Source organism: Cnephaeus nilssonii (genome assembly GCF_951640355.1).
Source record: "Cnephaeus nilssonii genome assembly, chromosome: 5".
Classification (NCBI taxonomy): domain Eukaryota; kingdom Metazoa; phylum Chordata; class Mammalia; order Chiroptera; family Vespertilionidae; genus Cnephaeus; species Cnephaeus nilssonii.
This window is the reverse complement of record NC_137076.1, coordinates 70,471,297-70,491,632: the sequence shown is the minus strand read 5'-3', so window position 1 is coordinate 70,491,632 and position 20,336 is coordinate 70,471,297. Positions and strand designations below refer to the sequence as shown.

The following is a 20,336-nucleotide window of genomic DNA, read 5'->3' as shown; positions in this document are numbered from 1 at the left end:
AATGAATATTTTCTTTAAAAAATATACTTAACTATTTCTAACTAAAATCAAATTTATCTCAGAAAAACAAATTAATCAATGAATGTTACTTCTTTTGAGTCATTGGTATAAAAAATGTATACAAACAATCTAGAAAATTATTCTTATGCTCAAAACAGTATGGAAAATGTATGCCGTAGGCATAATTTATAAGTCAAATTAACATTTTTATGAGCCAGATATTTTACCTAAATATGTCATAAAAGTAAAATTGAATTTAAAAAATATGCCTACATACCAGTTATATGAACCTTTGTTTAGAAATTTCCATCAAATTACTTTAAAAAACTGGCACTTAGCCCACATATATGTTGTTTCCCTTTCCTGACCTTTTATACTAGAGTCTCAATATATATCCCATAGTTCCACTGAATTTAGTTAAACTGAATTTTGTTTTAGAACCACTGGACTGTAATACAGTGAGCTTGGTAAACATGTCCTTTTTCTAAAAATGATCTTGGAAATAAATCATTTACAGTGAATTGAATGGAATCTACTAATTAACTTGGTATTTTTTCCTGCCCAACATTTTAACCCTTTGCACTCGCTTGCTTTTTTCTCGATTCCTTTATTCTAATGCTAACCGTGTCGAGTCACACTCGACATCCGAGTGCAAAAGGTTAAAATGGATATAATTGACATATGACATATTAGCTGTAGGTGTACAGTCTAATGATTTAATATATGTATATATTGGGAAATGATTGAGTCTTAAATACATTAATATTTGAATTGATTCAAGTCCTATTTTTAAATAGCAGTGTATGCTGTTTATAAAAAACTAGAGGCCTGATGCACAAAATTCATGCAAGGGGCTTGGCCCTTGCAGCCTTGGTGGCTTGCCTTGGCCCTTGCAGCCCTGGCTTTGTCCGGAAGTACGTCTGGAAGGTCGTTCGGCTGTCCGGTCTAATTGGCATACTACGCTTTTATTATTATAGATAGTATATACAATTATAAATTACAAAATAGATCATTAGACATGGTTAAATAGAAAATAAATATAAAACAAAGGGATATTTATCCATACAAATTTTTAACTATAGTTTTAAAAATTTTAACCTTTTGCACTCGGATGTCGAGATTAAAATTACTCTTGGAATGTATCAATAATTTGAAATATAAAAAAATCCAAATAAATAAGTTTGTATGAAAAGAAACTCCAGTTTTTTATTCTACTGCCGCGCTTTGTAAAATCTGGGGTATTTAAAAAATTAAATCCCAAGTAGAATAAAGGAATCGAGAAAAAAGCAAGCGAGTGCAAAGGGTTAAAGTATTTTCTGATAAAATCGGAATTTACATATTTACTCAATAACATGTATATGGTTAAAAGTGAACAAAAGCTGAATTCTGCAAATGCTTAGAATTGTGAAATAGGTAATTTGAATTTCACTAGGTATCTAATATAGTAGCAGCAATAAATTGCTCATCTTGCACATGACACTTGATAGAGGCTTATCAATTCTCAAAGGATAGTCAAGCAACTCTCCAAGTTGAAAATCGAAGTAGGTCATAGGAGGTTTTGCTGTTTCTTTGACCTACATAAATGCAATGGTCACAGAATGCAGTCTTCAGTTAATGACAGGGTATCTAGTCACCCTAATATATAATAGCAATCTTAAGTTTAACTGATTAATGCGTTTATTTCTGAAGCTATTTGTTTTTGTCAACCATTTGGGTCTCATTTGTACAGGACGTACCCAGCAAAATTCCCTTCAAGGGATTTAACTACATGAGGACGCATCTTTGCCATCTCTACTGCCCTCTTGCCCTCTGATTATGGCTGATCATTGCTTCTTGCCCTCTGATTATGGCTGATCATTGCTTCATTGTCTCCACAGCATGTTTAACTTTCGCTTCGTACTAATTAATATGATGATATACATTTATCTGAGTGAAGTTTCACTCTGGTGTTTAATATGTCAGTGGTGTGACTTTCTGTGGTTTGATCTTCCGCTTCCTTCCTTGCTGCACCATGTCATAAGATCCTAAATCTGACCTTTCTTTCCATTCAGAGTGAGGAAATTTGACTCTGAGACTATTTTTAAATACTTAAACATATGTCTTTTTCTTCTTTAATCAAGAAGAGATTCGTAATGTGAACCTGATTCATGTTTCCTTCTTTTACGATTAGTTTCCAGAGGAGACAGAACTGGACCTTTTGTCAGTCGCCATCGATGGTCCCAACCATTACTCATCCGCCAGCGAAGGGTCTCATTCCGTGTTCAGTTCTCCCAAAACTCCAGGTGTTACTTTCCAATCTGAAGACAGCCGACGGGATGACAGTTTGTCTTCCTCGAGCGAAGATTCCGAGAAGGATGAAAAGGACGAAGAGCATGAGAAGGAAAGGTTTTATATTTACAGGAAACCCTCGTGAGTAGCCTTTTTGTGTTAAGATCCTTGGGTAGCATTTCTGAATTTAGGACCGAGCTTAAAGCATTATATATAACTGTTTACTTTCACAGAAAAACATTGATGTGCCTAATGGAGTCAGACTAAGAGACATGGCCATGGTTTACTAATGTAATTTAGCTCTATATGGCATTTTTTCTTTTCCTATACTTCTGCCTTCTGATAAAATCAGAGATTTGCAAAATTCCATCTCCTCCCAAATGTAGAGTGTGATGCACTCACTCATATTCTGCCTCCTCCACACCAGTGATCATGCCTGTGCCCTTGGAACCTAGCACACGACCGGGCACATAGTAATAGCTCTCAGAACATAATTGTTGAATAAAATGTGACTCTGATGCACTTAAGAAAAAACTTCAGTTAGTATGAGCTAGTTGAGTATTTTGTGTGAATTTATAAACTACCAGTATAATTTATATGCAGACTGTTGTTCACATTGCATTTGAAGAGTAATTTGTTAAAAACTCTTCCCACTTCACTGCAGTGTGATGACCAGTTGTTCTTTCTGCAGACATACGTCTCGTAAAAAAGCCACAGGCTTTGCTGCTGTTCACCAACTGTTCACAGAGCGCTGGCCCACAGCTCCTGTCAACCGGAGCCTCAACGGCACAGCTACTGAGAGAAATATCGACTTTGAACTTGACATACGGGTTGAAATTGATAGTGGAAAATGTGTGCTTCACCCAACCACCCTCCTACAAGAACATGATGATATAAGCTTGAGGAGGTAAGAAACTGGTCAGACGAGGGTACATGTAATTTCATTTGTTAGAAATACTATTTATCCCATATAATAAAAGCCCAGCAACCGAACGGCAGAACGACTGGTTGACCAGTCGCTATGACATGCACTGACCACCAGGGGGCAGCCGCTCAATGCAGGAGCTGCCCCCTGGTGGTCAGTGAGCTCCCACAATGGAAGCATTGCTCGGCTGACCAGGATGAGCGGCTGCAGGAGGACCACAGCTTGCACGGCTGACCAGAATGAGCAGCGCTCCCACAGTGGGCCGAACCCCGCAGGCCACGCCTCCCACCTGTGCATGAATCCCGTGCACCGAGCCTCTTGTATAGTATAAACAAACTCCCCACCCCCACATCCCAAAATGCAGATTGAAAGAAATTTAATCATACTTAAAATGTTTGAGTGGTTATTTGTATAGTATACTATTTCTTTAGTCAAGTGTATAATATTATTTGGCAACTAGATATGGATATCTGATTTAGACTCTAGAAAATTCTTTAGTTAAAATAGTTATATCTTTGAAATTCTCCTTTAAACAAGTTTGAATTTCTTGGTTGGTCTCTGTCCTTGTATTGGGCATGCTTGTACTTTCGAGAGCAGTGCAGTACTCAGGAATGTTTGGTTATTGAGAGTTTTGATGAAGTCATAAAGATGTAAGAAAGACTGGATTAGTTGCACGAAGGGCCTCTGTGTGCTGGGATGCTGTCCAGGGTATAACTGTAGCTTTACCATTAGTGTCCGTCGATGAGTAAATGTTGCTGTAAACAGGCTTGATGTTAGATTATTTTTTCTTCGAATTTTTGTTTTGCTTTTATTCCTAATCTAACTGAGAATTATAAGAAAATAATAATGATTGTGTGGGTGGGTGGGTGGGTGGGAAGGTAGATAGCACCAGAGGGTAGATGCTGACAGTCCTTGAAGCTGGGAGAAGGATGGTGGATTCATTACACCATCTGTTTACTTTTCTTATGTTTGAAATGTTCCATAATAAGAGGTCTTTAAATGGTCTGTTTGTGTAAGGAGGCTTTTATAAAATTACAAGATACAAAGTTAAGTTCTTACGAAGGTAGTAGTGATGATAAAAGGTAACTATTTATTTTGGGTTGAACCACAATAACTTGCTGGTATTCCACTGGTTTTACCTCTGTAAAGGACAATTTCATTTGTTTCAACCTACTGTGTTCATGTGACAGTCACAACCTTAGGTGAGAGTAAAGGTAACGGTGCTGTGTATTAGGGATCATAGAGCAGAAACATCACTGTGCAAGGCATTAGCTGCTGTAGCTGGAGTCACTGAGCAGCTTTACTTTCTCAGCTTCATTAATGAGGGATGATATTCCATTTACTGTATAAATAACTGTTTGATTTTAAACAAAAGGAAAGGAGAGAAATGTCATTTTTTAAAAAAAGATAAACGTTTTTTGTTTATAGAAGTTATGATAGAAGTTCCAGGAGTTTAGATCAAGATTCTCCTTCAAAAAAGAAGTTTCAAACTAATTATGCTTCTACCACCCATTTAATGACTGGCAAGAAAGTCCCATCATCGCTGCAGACAAAGCCGAGTGACTTGGAAACCACAGTCTTTTACATCCCTGGAGTCGATGTAAAGGTACAAACCTCGTGTCTAGGATGTGGGATGAGGTTATTAGTACCTGTGTTTATTTTCTATCAGACATGCACTTCCTTCACCAGTTATATGAAGCTGAGCTTTTCCAAGGTTTTTCACTAGCCTAGGAACATCTGAAGTGGAGGCTGTCACTTCCTTTAGACAGATTTCCCCACAAAAGTTGGGCAGAAAGAAGTTAATTTTATTTTCCATACATGGATATTCATAACATGTTAGCTAAGCCTTGCCTCGTGCAACTTTATTAAACATCTATTTTTTAGATTCTAGAATCGCAGAATCCTAGAATGTTAAGCTAGAAATAACTTAAAATATTATCTGGGGTGGACTTCTTAGTTTTGAAAATGTAAGAAAGCTAAAAACATGTCAGGGTCACAGAGCTAACTTGTAAACACGGGACCTGGGTCTTCTGACTCCTGGGCGCATGTTCATTCTACACATTTTCCTGCATTTCTTGTTTTTTCTCATCTGCATAATTTTAACTTTGAAAGTTTTTTTTTTCTTCCCAATACAGTTGCATTACAACTCCAAGACGCTAAAGACTGAATCACCTAATGCCTCCAGAGGGTCTTCCCTGCCAAGAACACTCTCTAAAGAGTCCAAGCTGTATGGTATGAAAGATAGTGCCGCCTCTCCTCCTCCTTTACCTTGCACTATCCAGAGCAAGACTAACACCTTACTTCCTCCCCAGCCCCCACCTATTCCCTCAGGTATTGAAGGAAAATTAACTCGACTTTTACTTTTTTTCATAGCTTAATGTTTAGTTGTTACCTACTTGCTCTATTGAGACTTTCAAATTCACATGTTTAAGAAAAGAGGAAATAGACTTAATAATGATTGTACAAAATTCATAGATGGAATTGTAAGCCAACTACTTTGGGCTGTTTTTCAAATTGTTATTACCTTAAAATATCCATTGTTAAAATAAACTTAATATACCAAATACTTGATTTTTTTAGATCTATGCATATTTAGAAAAAGTTGTATGTAGGTCCAGTTTGGGAGCTGATGATCTGGATGGAAACATCAGACTTACACAAGATTGAGTATACTGGGCTTGACCACATTATTATCTATTATTGTGTAACACATTACCCAAACTTGGTGGCTTCTAATCTCAAACATGGTTTCTGTGGATCATAGATTCAGTTTGGCCTGGTGGATCTTTACAAAGTTGCTGTAAAGATGTTGGCAAGGGCTATATCATCGGAATGCTTGGCTGGGTCTTGGGCATCTGCTTCCGTAATGTCCCACTGCATATGGTAGGCACACTGCGCCTTAGTGCTCCACTATGGGTCTCCCCGCTGGGCTTCTGGTGTGTTCTCCTGGCAGGGAAGCTGGCGTCCTTCGAAAGCAGTGATCCCAAAGAGAACATGGCTGAAGCACCTCCATCTCTTATGGCTTAGCCTCAGAAGTCACGTATCCTTCCTGCCACAATGTCTATTGATCCTGCAGCTCAGCTCTGCTTAGTGAGGGAGGGAACCACACAGGGGCGTGAGTACCAGGGGGCCAGGACCGTTGGAAGCTATTCTGGAATCTGGGTATCACACCGTGTGAATACCACCTTTCCTGAATAGAATTTCCAAAATGGGGAATGTCAGGTTGGATAGTAATTATTTGAAACAGTTTCATTTGGGAGATGGAACTTGATATATAAATCTTTTACAGTAGCTAGTAATCATGTTAATAATGCAGTCGTTTTCTACCATTTTCAGTTGACAAGGCACACCTATGTCCACTATGTGCAGGAGAGAGATGATTATTCCCATTTGATAAATAAGGGAAGTTAAGGCTTACAGAAGTTGAATTTCTTTCCTAGGTTTACAAAACTATATATGTTGGAGTTGGAAACCTAAGCCAGAGTTAGCGAAGTCTGAGATAGCTGTTACACTCATTCTACTGATGTGGAAATAGTTAGTTAGGTAGAAGGAAGGAGATGGCAGCCCATGTAGGGAAGCATTGTAAATACGTGCAAGCTGAGGACAGCAAGAACATAGGGAAGCCTGAAAATAATGACTTTTTCTTCACTTGCCACAAAATATTGTCTGTCAGAGTTCTCTGTATCTCCTTTAGTGGACAAAATAATGCTAATGAGAAATTCAGCAAAGTATAAACTTGAAAAGCTGAACCAAAATTTGTAAGCTAGAGCAAGTAGGAATAACTTGTGTTACCTACATCATTAGTCATCTTTGTATTCCAACATTAATATATCATTCCTATCAACCTACTCTCTTTATTACATTCTTGTGCAGTTTTATGTATAAGGTGCTTCACCTGATTAAACAGTCATATAATCCTAATGTCTCACAAAATTATCATATTGTTTTATTAAATTCATCTCACATTTGTCAATATTAGCCAAAGGAAAAGGAAGTGGAGGAATCAAAACAGCCAAGTTATATGCCTGGGTAGCACTTCAGTCACTGCCAGAGGAAATGGTGATCAGTCCCTGCCTGTTAGACTTTCTGGAAAAGGCTCTGGAAACTATCCCAATCACACCAATTGAGAGGAATTACACAAGTGAGTATCCTCCCTAGGGATTTACTTTTCCATCATATATGCTTTGGTGTCCTAGTACTTAGAAGGATTTTATAATGGCATTATATGTTATTATGTAATATATTCAGTGATAATATAAAAGAATTATAGAATTGAGAAAGAGTGAGAAATCCTCTAGTCCTTTCTTACAAGTAAAGAAACTAAGGCCTGGTGAGGTGGTAGGATTTTCCAACTACCATAGCCAGTTCATGACAAAATCATATCCTTGTGCCCTAAGGTGTCTTTTAGCCTGGAAAATCCTTGGGGCAAAGGTGTAATTGCTATTTCTTTGGGGTGTTTGGTGTAGCAGCAGGGGTGGGGGTGGGGTTTCAGGGTTTAGGGGGATGAGCGAGAGGCTTGATTGGGGAAAGAAGTGTGGTATGATGGGCCCCAGAAGCAAACGTTGCTGTGTGTTCATAACCCTGAGCTTAGTACTGTCCCTTGTCCTAATGATGAAACTTAAAATAAACTATTTTAACAGCTATAAGCTCCCAAGATGAAGACATGGGGCATTTTGAGATTCCAGACCCTATGGAAGAGTCAACAACATCGTTAGTGTCATCCTCCACATCTGCTTACTCTTCCTTCCCGGTGGACGTCGTGGTCTACGTCCGCGTGCAGGTGGGATGCTTCACTTATTCTTGTTGCAGAGAAAAATGCATTTCTTACGTTTATTTCCCTTTTCCAACATTATTTCCCTTTCAAGTTTTCTTCTCCTTGGGCTCCCAGATCTTTGTATGTATTTTGGCTGACAGGTTGCTGGAACCTTGGGGAAGTACATGTACAGTTTTGTGTGTGTTTACTTTTCTGCTGAGGAAGGTTTTCAAAATGTAGATCTCATACTTTTGTGGCAAAAATAAAAAAATTTAAAACCTTTTTTTTAGCATTATATGCCTTTTTTTAGTATGGCATCTGTGCTACTTGCTATTATGGTCCTTTGGGGGCAGATATAAAGGTAATTGAGGTATAAAGTCACAGTAATGCCTTTGTTAGATTTCTGCTAAGAGTTATGTAATTTTTATTTAACATTTTATTTTAAAATGCAGTCCTGTCAATAAGCCTTTGGGAGTGTATGTTAGAATCTGATTGAGTCCATTTAGTAAGAGGATTGAAAACTACTTGTACCTAAACTTGAGGGTTTAGTTTATCCTCAATTAAAATCTAATGATCAATTTCAAGAATAAATGAACTGCTAGTGGTCATCTGTTCAGACCATTTTCTACAGCAGCAATTTGGCCAAAAGAGCCCCCTCTGGTGTTTTGCACTAGTTTTCAAAATCTGATGAAAACGTGTAATGAGGTGAGGGCTTGAGAGCTTATGAAACTTATTCATGTAAGTCTTTTTAAATTTTAGTATAAAGGAAATTACTTCCTGTACTTGATTATGAACAAGTATAATGTGAATATAAACATCTTTAATGGTCTGAATTATCAAATATCTAAATATTTATCACTCATATATAGCTCCTCAAATACTTAGATTTTTAAAAAATGATACCATTTTGTTAATGTCTCATGTCTGCTTACAAAAGCTAGTACAATGAACACAAAATTCTTTTCTGTGTCAGTAAATTTGGTATATGTGGATCAAAATGGAAATGTAATTTTTAGAATCCAATGTGAAATTGTTTCATCTAGAACCTTTTTTTATTTTTGTCTTTCTGCACTTTAGCCCTCACAGATCAAGTTCAGCTGTTTACCAGTATCAAGAGTAGAATGCATGCTGAAGTTGCCATCCCTGGACCTGGTGTTCTCTTCAAACCGGGGAGAACTGGAGACTTTAGGGACCACGTGTCCTCCCGAGACTTTGTCCCCTGGAGGTAATGCCACTCAGAGTGGAGCAAAGGCCTCTGCAGGCAAGACGGGAACCCCAGGTAAGGAAACCTTTTATCCACCAGTGTAGAGCCACGTACTATTTTTTTTTTAATTTATCTTTATTGTTGAAGATAAATGTCCCCTTTGTTTGTCTGTTTTTTTCCCATTGACCCCTTACATCCCGCACCCGCCCCTCCCAGGCCTTCACCACTCCACTGTCTGTGTTCATGGACTATGCATATATGCATATTAGTTCCCCAGTTAATCACTCCTCACCCACTTCCCACCCCTGCCTTCCCTCTGAAATTCATGTCTGTTCCATGCTTCTGTGTTTCTGGATCTATTTTGTTCATCAGTTTATCTTGTCCATTAGATTCCACATATGAGTGAGATCATTTGATACTTACCTTTCTCTGTCTTATTTCACTTAGCATAGTACTCTCCAGGTCCATCCATGCTGTTACAAATAGTAAGAGTTCTTTCTTTTTTACAGCTGCGTAGTAAGTATTCCATTGTAAAGGTACCACAGCTTTTTTTATCCACTCATCTGCTGATGGGCACTTGGGCTCTTTCCAACTTTTAGCTATTGTAAATTGCAACTCTATGAACATAGGGGTGCATATAGTTTTTCTGATTGGTGTTTCTGGTTTCTTAGTATGTATTCCTAGATGTGGGATCCCTGGGTCAAATGGAAGTTCCATTTTTAATTTTTTGAGGAAATTCCATACTGTTTTCCACAGTGGCTGCACAGTTTTCATTAGCAATGTACTATAGTTCCCTTTTCTCCACATCCTTGCCAACACTGGTTGCTTGTTGATGGTAGTCATTCTGACAGGTGTGAGGTGATACCTCAATGTATTTGCATCTCTCCGATGATCAGTGACTTTGAGCATTTTTTCATGTATTTTGGACTTCTATTATGTTCACTTTGGAGAAGTGTCTATTTAGGTCCTTTGCTTGTTTTTAAATTGGATTGTTTGTTTTCCTTTTGTTAAGTTGTATGAGTTCCTTATATAATTTGGAAATTAACCCTTTATGGGATGTATCATTGGGAAATATGTTCTCCCATGCAGTGGGCTCTCCTTTCATTTTGTTGATCGTTTCTTTTGCTGTGCCAAAGCTTTTTATTTTGATGTAGTCTGTTGGTTTATTTTCTCCTTAGTTTCCTTTGCTCGGGGAGATGTACCCATAAACATATTGCTACAAGAGATGTCTGAGATTTTGCTGCCTATGGTTTGTTTCTTCTAAGATTTTTATGGTTTCAGGCTTTCATTTAGGTAAGTCATTTATCCATTTTGAGTTTATTCTTGTGTATGGTGCACATTGGTGGTCTAGTTGAATTTATTTTTGCATGTACCTGTCCAATTTTCCCAACACTATTTATTGAAGAGACTGTCTTGACTTCACTGTATGCTCTTGCCTCCTTTGTCAAATATTAATTGAGTGTCATGGCTTGGTCAATTTTTGGGTTCTCTCTTCTGTTCCATTGATCTATATGCCTATTCTTGTGCCAGTACCAGGCTATTTTGAGTACAGTGGCTTTGTAGTATAACTTGATATCTGGTATTGTGATACCTCCTATTTTGTTCTTCTTTCTCAAGATTGCTATGGCTATTCAGGGTCTTTTTTGGTTCCATATAAATTTTTGGAGTGTTTGTTCTAGATCTGTGAAATATGCTATTGGTATTTTAATAGGGATTGCACTGAATTTATAGATTGCTTTGGGTAGTATGGACATTTTAATGATGTTGATTCTATCAATCCAGGGATATAGAAGGAATATTCTTTTGTTTGTATCTTCCTGTATCTCTCTTTTATTTTAGTGTCTGTAGGTTTCTGAGTACAGGTCTTTTACCTTCTTGGTTAAGCTTGTTTCTAAGTATCTTAAGTTTTTTTTGTTGCAATGGTAAATGGAATTGTTTTCTTCATTTCTCTTTCTGAGAGTTAATTATTGGTGTATAAAAATGCCAGTGATTTCTGAATGTTAATTTTGTATCCTGCTACATTGCTGAATTCATTTATTAAATCTAGCATTTTTTTTATGGAGTCTTTAGGGTTTTCTGCGAATAATGACAGTTTTATTTCCTCCTTCCAATTGGGATGCCTTTTATTTTTTCTTCTTGTCTGATTGCTGTGGCTAGGACTTCCAGTACTATGTTGAATAAGAGTGGTGAAAGTGGACATCCCTGTCTTATTCCTGTTCTTAGAGGAAATGGTTTTAGTTTTTGCCCATTGAGTATGATTTTGGTTGTAGGTGTAGGTTTGTCATATATGGCCTTTATTATGTTGAGGTATGATCCCTTTACTCTCAGTTTGCTGAGAGTTTTTATCAATAAAGGGTGTTGGATTTTGTTGAATGCTTTTTCTGCATCAATTAATATGATAATGATTTTTGTCTTCCAAAATGTTTATGTAATGTATCACATTTATTGATTTGCAAATATTGTACCTAATATTGTAGCCTAGCATCCCTGAAATAAATCCTCCTTGGTCATTGTGTATGATCTTTCTAATGTACTGCTGCATCTGATTTGCTAATGTTTTCTTGAGGATTTTAGCATCTATGGTCATCAGGGAGTCTATCTGGTTTTGGAATTAGGGTAATGCTGGACTCATAAAAGGAGTTTGGAAGTATTTGAATTTTTTTGAAATAGTTTGAGGAGGATCAGTGTTAATTCTTCTTTGAATGTTTGGTAAAATTCCCCTGTGAAGCCATCCGGACCAGGGCTTTTCTTTGCTGGGAATTATTTTTTATTACTGCTTCAATTTCATCAGTAGTTATCAGCCTATTCAGGTTTTCTGATTCTTCCTCACTGAGTTTTGGAAGATTGTATTTTTCTAGGAATATTTCCATTTTGTCCAGGTTGTCCTGTTTGTTTTTTTAATTTTTTTTTTTTTTTTTTTTTTTACAATCCTTTGTATTTCTGTGGGGTCAGTTGTTATTGCACCTCTTTTATTTCTGATTTTATTTGGGTCCTCTCTCTTTGTTTCTTGAGTCTGGCTAGAGGTTCATCAATCTTGTTTATCTTTTCAGAGCTAGCCCTTGGTTTTATTGATCTTTTGTATTGTTTTTTTAAGTCTCTATGTCATTTATTTCTGCTCTAATCTTTATTATTTCCTTTCTTCTAATTACTCTGGGCTTTTCTTATTGTTCTCTTTCTAATTCTTTAAGTTGTAGAGTTAGGTAACTTATTAAAAGGTTTTCTTGTTTTTTGAGGTAGGCCTGTAATGTTAAGACCTTCCCTCTCAGGACTGCTTTCACTGTGTCCCATAGATTTTGGGTTGTTGTGTGTTCATTTTCATTTGTTTCCAGGATATTTCCTGTGTCTTCCTTGATCTCTTTGGTAACACATTCATCTATCCTACATAATAAAAGGGTAATATGCAAATTAACCATCACTCCGCTATGCCCACGATTGGGCCAGTGGGAGGCGTGGGGGGCGGGACTTGGGGTGGCCAGGGTGGCCGATTGGGCCGGCTGGAGGAGTGGGGACCGAATGGGGCTGGCGTGAGGTGCGGGGGGCGGGGACTTGCGAGTCCCCGCCCCCCCCCGCGCCTCCCGTTGATGCGATCGGCTGCTGCGCCGCTGAGCGGGGACCGAATGGGGCCGGCGGGATGCTGAGCTCACGTCACCAGCGGCATGGCTGTGCTGCGGCACAGAAGGGGCCTCTGGGGCAGCGAGCCCACATCCTCACCCCGGCTGGCCGTGCGGCGGGAGTGAACGGGCCTGTGGGGCCCGGAGCTCAGCATCCGCGCAGCAGGGGAGGAACCAGAAAAATGGATCTTTCCAGTTCCTGATGCTGACAGCCCTATGGGTGCCGGGGTCCTCCACCTGCAGCCCCCAGTCACAGCCCATCAGCCCCAGTCGCAGACTGGAAGCCCCCTGCCAGCAGTCCAGATGGGACCAGTGTTGCGCCGCGGTGGTGGGTGTCAGTGGGCATGCTACAGACATCAAATCACTGCCACCGAGGACACCCCCCCACACACACTCGCAAGTAGTACGGTCCAAGGGGGTGACTCCTAAGGCAAGGCTCCCATGGCAGCTGATGCTCACCATGCCAGGTGAGGAAGCCAGACCTGAAAGCCCAAGCCCCCGAGTACCCGAACTGCAGGGGGTCGTGGGCCAGGGCCTTGAGGAGGCCCCAGGACAAGCATCTTCCCAGAGGAGGGGAGGAACCTCTGGCTAGAGGCCGGGGTGAGGGATGCTGGCATCTTTGCAGGCCAAGACAGGGCTGAGGGACAAACCCCCCACCCCCCGCACCCCCGTGCACGAATTTCGTGCACTGGGCCTCTAGTATATATATAAAAGCCTCAGCGACCAAATGACTGAACGACAGGTTGACTGGTTGCTATGACGTGCACTGACCACCAGGGGGCAGATGCTCAATGCAGGAGCTGCTCCCTGGTGGTCAGTGTGCTCCCACAGGGGGAGCACCACTTAGCTGACCCATGGGTGCCAGGCTCACGGCTGCCAAGTGCAGCTATGGCAGTGCTAGCCTCTCCCACCTCCATGGCAGCACTAACGAGCAGTGGCGGCAGGCGCAGCAGGACTGGGATGAGTGGGAGTGGTGTGGAGCCTGGCCCGGATTTGGTGTCCTCCCCGGCCACCTGCCACTTTGGGAACTACTACATCCCTCGGGGGATGTTGGACTGCCAGTATCGGTCCATCCCTGCAGGCTGTGGGGATCTGGTCAAAACCAGCAGTCCAACATCCCCCAAGGGGTCCTGGATTGTGAGAGGGTGCAGGCCAGGCTGAGGGACCCCACCGGTGCACGAATCTGTGCCTCTAGTTGTTTAATAACATGCTATTTAGGAGCCAAATACTATTTAATGCCATATTCAGATGGCCTCCCATTGTTTATATTTAAAGCATAGTGATCAGCCTGTCCACACATGGTAAGTTTTGCCACTGACACTTAGTTCTCTGAGAGAGAGAGATCTTTACTTTTTGCATTTTTTTTTTTGCATATGTGTAATGGTTCTTTTTTTAAATTACAGTTTATATTCAATATTATTTTGTATTTCAGGTGTACAGCATAGTGATCATACAGTTACATATGTTACAAAGTGTTCACCCGATATTTCAAGTACACACCTGGCACCATACTGAGCTATTACAATATTATCGACTGTTTTCCCTATGCTATACTTTATATCCCTGTGACTATTCTGTAACTACCAGTTTGTACTTCTGAATCCCTTCACCTTTCTCACCCAGCCCCAATCACCCTCCCTTCTGACAGTTGGTTGTCAGTCTGATCTCTGTATCCTATGTGTCTGTTTCTGGTTTATTTTTTGGTTTATTCTCTTCTTTAGATTCCACATGTGAGATCATGTGGTATTTGTCTTTTTCTGAATGACTTAATTCACTGTACATAATACCCTCTAGGTCCATCCATGCTAGTTGGAAAAGGTGTAACTTTCTGCATTTGCTCTGTTTGCACTCTTTCCTACTGGAATGATTGGACTTGTGAACAGTGTGTCCAGTTCCCCCCTTTGCTTAAACCCTTGCTATTTTGTGCATCTTCCTTGGCCTGTTTCAGTGGCACAAAGGAGAGCAGAAACAGGAGGCTGTGGAGTTGGCCAGTCATACTATAAAGGAGTGTTTCAGAGTATTCAACCTGGTTTACCAAGTAAATTAATTGCAAAGTATATCTAAGACCTCATTTTGTTTTCAAGGATTAAATCTATTTATGAGTGCATGTTTGAGTATTTATTTTCAAGTCAAGTTTGGTTGGCTCTTGAGACTATTAGTGGCAGGATTTTTAAATTTTCTGTGGCTGATAAAGATTTTGGATGTCTGTGTTGATGGCAGGTTCATCAGGACTGGGCAGTCCTCTTGGCAGAAGTCGGCACAGCAGCAGTCAGTCAGATCTGACCACTTCTAGCAGCAGTTCCTCCGGGCTGAGCTTCACTGCCTGCATGTCTGACTTCTCCCTCTACGTGTTTCACCCTTACGGAGCTGGAAAACAGAAGACTGCTGTTTCTGGCCTCACGTCTGGGTCAGGAGGCTTAGGTACACTTAGCATGTTTGCATCTTTCTCAACTTTAGAGCACTTTTTAACTTGGATCTTTCCTAAATCGTGATACCTTTAATAATGGATATAAAACAAGATCATAAATGTATTAATTTTTCCTTTTGATAATATCTTGTCTCTACAAATAAGTAGAAATATGCAGTAATTCAGGTAAGTGAATTATACAAGAATTGTAAAAATCAGAATATTTTATAAGATATACCCAGCACAATAATATCTTTTGATATAGGTTTATTTGGATAAGAAATTATATTCTACAAATAGTAAATTTTTTAAAGTGTACATCATGTTTGTTAATTTAAAATGAGACTTATTTTTATTACTATTAGAGAACTTACATTTCACTGGCATTTTACCACTAAAAATGCTCATTAGATCATTCTGCTTAAATTTTTACTTCACTTTAAATGATTTTAATTGACATGTTTAATTCCAGTGTTTTGGATAATTTCATGGAATTAGTTGTGTGTATATGTATATGTACACATGTATGTGTGTGTATTTGTACTCATGTAGGTGTGTGTGGGTTTTTTTTAAAGGGAATGTGGATGAAGACCCCACTTCAGTCACTGGTCGAAAAGACTCACTGAGTATAAACCTTGAGTTTGTAAAAGTGAGTTTGTCTCGGATAAGGCGTTCAGGAGGTGCCTCGTTTTTTGAAATTCAGTCTGTAAACAAGTCTGCAAGCAAAATGGACACCACACTAATAAATATATCTGGTATTCAATTTTATAGTTTTTAAATTTAAATGTTTTCCAGAATTAAATAAGTGGCTCCTTTTTAAGTATTTAAATATTACATTTATTTAATAATATGAGGCTTTTAATGGTAAAGGAGAGGAATGACAGTCCAGCCTAGTGTACACTTTCAGTCCAAGTAATTAGTGTTAGAAATGTTATTTCATTTCTAGATATACAGAAATATCACCCAAGGGCTCAAATGTGCCTCATTGAGTCACCTAAAAGTGCTCTTCTCATTACTTCTCTACCATAAATTGGTAAAATTTCTAGTGTTTCATTTGATTTTCTAATTGTAAATTCTTAAAGCACTAAAGAGGAATGAGTTAAAAATGTTCCACATGCGTTTAGTTTTAAATATTCAAAAGTGATTTGGTCCTGGCCTGTATGGCTCAGTTGGTTGAGCATTGTCCCATGCACCAAGAGATCTCTGGTGTGATTTCCAGTCAGGGCACATGCGCTGGTTGCTGGCTTGATTCCCAGTAGGGTTGTGCAGGAGGCAGCCGATGGATGTTTCTCTCTCCCTCTCCCTTCCTCTCTCTTTAAAGAAAAAAATCAATAAAAACTTTTTTTAAAAAGTGATCTGCCCATAGTTACAAAGCTAGTTATGAAGCTAGCAGTGCACATGCACATGACTCATATGCCGGTAGCATCGATTCTCTGGGCAGTGAAGCCATTAGAAGTTTTTAAAAAATGGGATGATAACTTTGTCCCCAAAGATAACAGACTGTATTGTCCACTTAAAAACCTATTGAGTTTGGCTCAGTGGTTAGAGAGTCAGCCCCCCAGACTGAAGGGTTGCAGGTTCATTTCTGGTCAAGGGCACATACTTCAGTTGAAGGATTGATCCCAGCCCAGGTCGGGAAGTGCAGGAGGCAGCCAGTCGATGTGTCTCTATTACATCGATGTTTCATTCTCTTTGTCTTTTCCCATCACTTCCACTCTCTCTAAAAATCTATGGAAAAATTGAGGATAGATCTCATTTTAAGTGTTCTGACCATAAAAAAAAGACAAAATTTTATATGGATTATAAAATAAACATCTCTGAGTGCGTGTGTGCGTGTGTGTGTGTGTGTGTGTTAGTAGTGGGTATTTTAGAAATAATTCATGGCAGCATGAAAAAATGGGAGGGAAGATGTGTAGGGAGGCTGTTTAGACACAGCAGCAGGGGCTGAAGGCTGGATTGTGACAAGGAAGAAGAAGAGGGAATGGTGTCTAGAGAAAGAGGAGAGAATCTACAAACTTGGGGACAGAGTGTGTGCAGAGCAGCAGAGACAGGATGCCTCATACTTTCAGCCTATGTGACAGAAGGGACAGAGTGGTAGAAAATAAAGAAGGAAGTACCTCCAGGGCATTAATGGAAGGATGGGGTAGGCAGCTGCCGATAGGCATGGCTGTGAGCTCAGAGGGAAACTGAAGGCAGGTCTGGGGGACCCAGGTGTGAAGACCCTTCTGAGGCCCTAGAGGAGGATAAGGAGGACAGAGCAGGAGCTGTGCGGCCAGCACAGGGCCTTCACTCTGACCAGCCCTGCTCTGGCAGTGGTCATCAACCTTTCAGACCTCGTGGGCCACCAGTTGGCGACCGTTGGTCTAGAGGAAAGCAGCAGTTCCCCCACACCACCACTTGGTTTGCAGCCACTTTTGAGGAAGTATGTATCCCCGTTTATCCCATGATTCATTTGCCACATTTTAGAAAAGCCCTGTGTTCAAGTTGAAAGCTGTTCGTAAGACTGACCTTTAGAACCTCTCTGAGAATTTAATAATAAAGTGTAATTCCAATTTGCCTTTACCTCAACAAAGGAATGGAACTAAAGTGTTAGAATCTGCTACTTTTCTCATTTATGGAAGGAACATATTATCCCTTACTAATCATGCTGTGCAACTTATTTAGATATTTCATGAATTGTAGCTATTGTAATTTAGTTGTGTAATACCATATTATACCATGTGGAAAATATTGAAGGTTTTGGAAATCTGTACTAACACATTTTCTTTATTTCTGTATCAGCTGTTTGTGACATAGGTTCTGCTTCCTTTAAATATGATATGCGCCGGCTCAGTGAAATTCTGGCATTTCCAAGAGCCTGGTACAGGAGAAGTATTGCAAGACGTCTCTTCCTTGGAGACCAAACTATAAATTTGCCAAGTAAGCTCATTATGTAATTAGAGTTACACTTATTTTGCTGTTAATTTTGGTTGCAATAGTAGTAAGATCCATGATTGACAACACAAACTTTGTCTTACTTGGTAAGTAGTGGCATGCAGTTCATTCCCTCATTCAAGCATCTGCTGATCCTCTCCAGTTTGCTAAGCACGGGAATGCATGAGCAGGTCACAGAGAACTTGCCCTCTCAGAAACTACATTCTGCTGGAAAGGCAGAAATACATGTAACCATTAAAATCATGATTAGATAAGCATGGAAAATAGAAAGTGTTGGGGACATGCTACCATATTGCCTGTGTTTTTCTCCTGGACTTAGATATTGTGTAAGTGAAAGGTAGAGTTAGCAAGATACAATACAAAACCTGGTCTCAGTCTATTCCCTCATCTGTAAAGTGGGAGCATAATACTTCTCCAGCCATTCTCATAGTGTTTCTGTGAGAAATAAACTAACAAGCTGGTATGTGCTTTGCAAACTGTAAACGTCTGCACACTTGTCAAATAGAAAACTAAAAGTATGCAGTGTGCTTAGAAGTGGTAGAGTGTTAAAATTTATTCTTTTATAGCATGCCAATTTTACCCTGTTAATTGTTTTTGTTTCCACTTTTCTGTTAGCATCTGGCCCAGGGACACCTGATTCCATTGAAGGGGTGAGCCAACATCTTTCCCCGGAATCATCAAGAAAAGCTTACTGCAGGACCTGGGAGCAGCCTAGTCAGTCGGCCTCCTTCACCCACATGCCTCAGTCACCCAATGTGTTCACTGAGCACGTGACAAACAGCACCATGTCACCAGGGACAGTGGCACAGAGTCTGAAGTCCCCGGCTTCCATAAGATCCAGGAGTGTATCGGATTCTTCAGTTCCCCGAAGAGGTAACACTGCTCTCTTTGTTATCAGTGGCCCTCCAATGACTCCAGGATAAAAATCTTAATTAGTTACTCCCAGATTTCTGTCTCACCTGCAGGAAAATAGACTCTTGCAGGTTTTTGTGCAAGATGGAGGGGAGGGGATCTAAACCAAACAAAACACACACTTCAAAGTATCTGTCAGCAGAAGAGATAGCTGGGTGGCTCAGAGCTTTAAAAAGGGGTAGGGAGAGAGGAGAGAGCACATTGTTAGTAAGCTCTAGATGGTACAGTTATTTTTTTAAATTGTTTTCAATTACAGTTTATACTCATTATTTTGTATTGGTTTCAGGTATACAACATAGTGGTTAGAGACAATCGCATTACTTGATGAAGTGTTCTTGACTATATTCCTTATGGTGTACATTATAACCCCATGACTATTTGTAACTACCAATCTGTAGTTCTCAATGGTACAGTTATTTTTAAAAGTAAACCAAACCTACAATGTTTTAAAAGATGTTTGATATTAAAAAAGTTAATCTTTGTATTCATTCATTCTTTTATTCACCCATGTTTTTTGAACTCTTATGTGCTCAGCATTCTACTTTTGTCTGAACATATAAAAATGAGTGATTTAGTTCATGTCACAAGGTACACAAGGTAAGATTAGAGTATAATGAGCAAATGCAGGACTCAAGACGTACATGAGTCCGTAAGACACAGAAGACAGGCATGCAGCAGCCTCTGCATCTCAGAATGGTCCCTGCCTTCAGGTCCTCTGTTGGCCCCTAGCAACTTGGGATTTCCTCCTCTGCTGAGAACCCAGGGTGATGAAAGATCTGTGCTGTGGTATCCCGTACATATTGGAATTTCCTCCTGTAACAAGGAGTTCATAGAGAACTCTCTAAGCTTTCAGAAAGTGCAAATGCCAGCACCTGCTAAAGTCAGTAAATGGTAACTCTTTTAGAGGCAGTGTGATAGCTATTTAACATTTGGTTATAATACAAGAATATCATTTCAGCTTTTGGATTATAGTGATAAGAGTGGTTTTTGCTTTGTAATCACTGAGCATCTGTGTGAATAAATGTGCATATGATTTTTCTATTTTTAGATTCACTTTCAAAAACATCAACTCCCTTTAACAAATCAAACAAAGCAGCAAGTCAGCAAGGGACTCCATGGGAAACACTTGTCGTGTTTGCTATCAACTTGAAGCAATTAAACGTCCAAATGAATATGAGTAATGTAATGGGAAATACAACGTAAGCTCTTCAGATACAAAGAAAATATAGTTAATCATTACTTATAATTTTTCTTATAGTGTATTAAAGTAATTCAAAACCTTTTTCTAATGCTGAAATGTTTGAGACGGTGAAAACAGTAGA

At 39.5% G+C, this 20,336-nt stretch overlaps 1 protein-coding gene across 3 annotated transcripts in view; it reads left to right on the top strand.

Annotated features, from left to right (window-relative positions):
* BLTP1 (bridge-like lipid transfer protein family member 1) overlaps positions 1-20,336 on the top strand; it is a 175,578-nt gene that overhangs the window by 141,221 nt on the left and 14,021 nt on the right. For all 3 annotated transcript variants that reach the window (XM_079771203.1, XM_079771204.1, XM_079771202.1), the window contains 12 exons: positions 2,171-2,409; positions 2,960-3,175; positions 4,622-4,799; positions 5,329-5,425; positions 7,173-7,334; positions 7,834-7,973; positions 9,024-9,225; positions 14,982-15,182; positions 15,744-15,923; positions 17,950-18,087; positions 18,718-18,975; positions 20,063-20,213. In XM_079771203.1, coding sequence (XP_079627329.1) covers positions 2,171-2,409; positions 2,960-3,175; positions 4,622-4,799; positions 5,329-5,425; positions 7,173-7,334; positions 7,834-7,973; positions 9,024-9,225; positions 14,982-15,182; positions 15,744-15,923; positions 17,950-18,087; positions 18,718-18,975; positions 20,063-20,213 — 2,162 coding nt within the window. The remainder of the gene's footprint in view (positions 1-2,170; positions 2,410-2,959; positions 3,176-4,621; positions 4,800-5,328; positions 5,426-7,172; positions 7,335-7,833; positions 7,974-9,023; positions 9,226-14,981; positions 15,183-15,743; positions 15,924-17,949; positions 18,088-18,717; positions 18,976-20,062; positions 20,214-20,336) is intronic.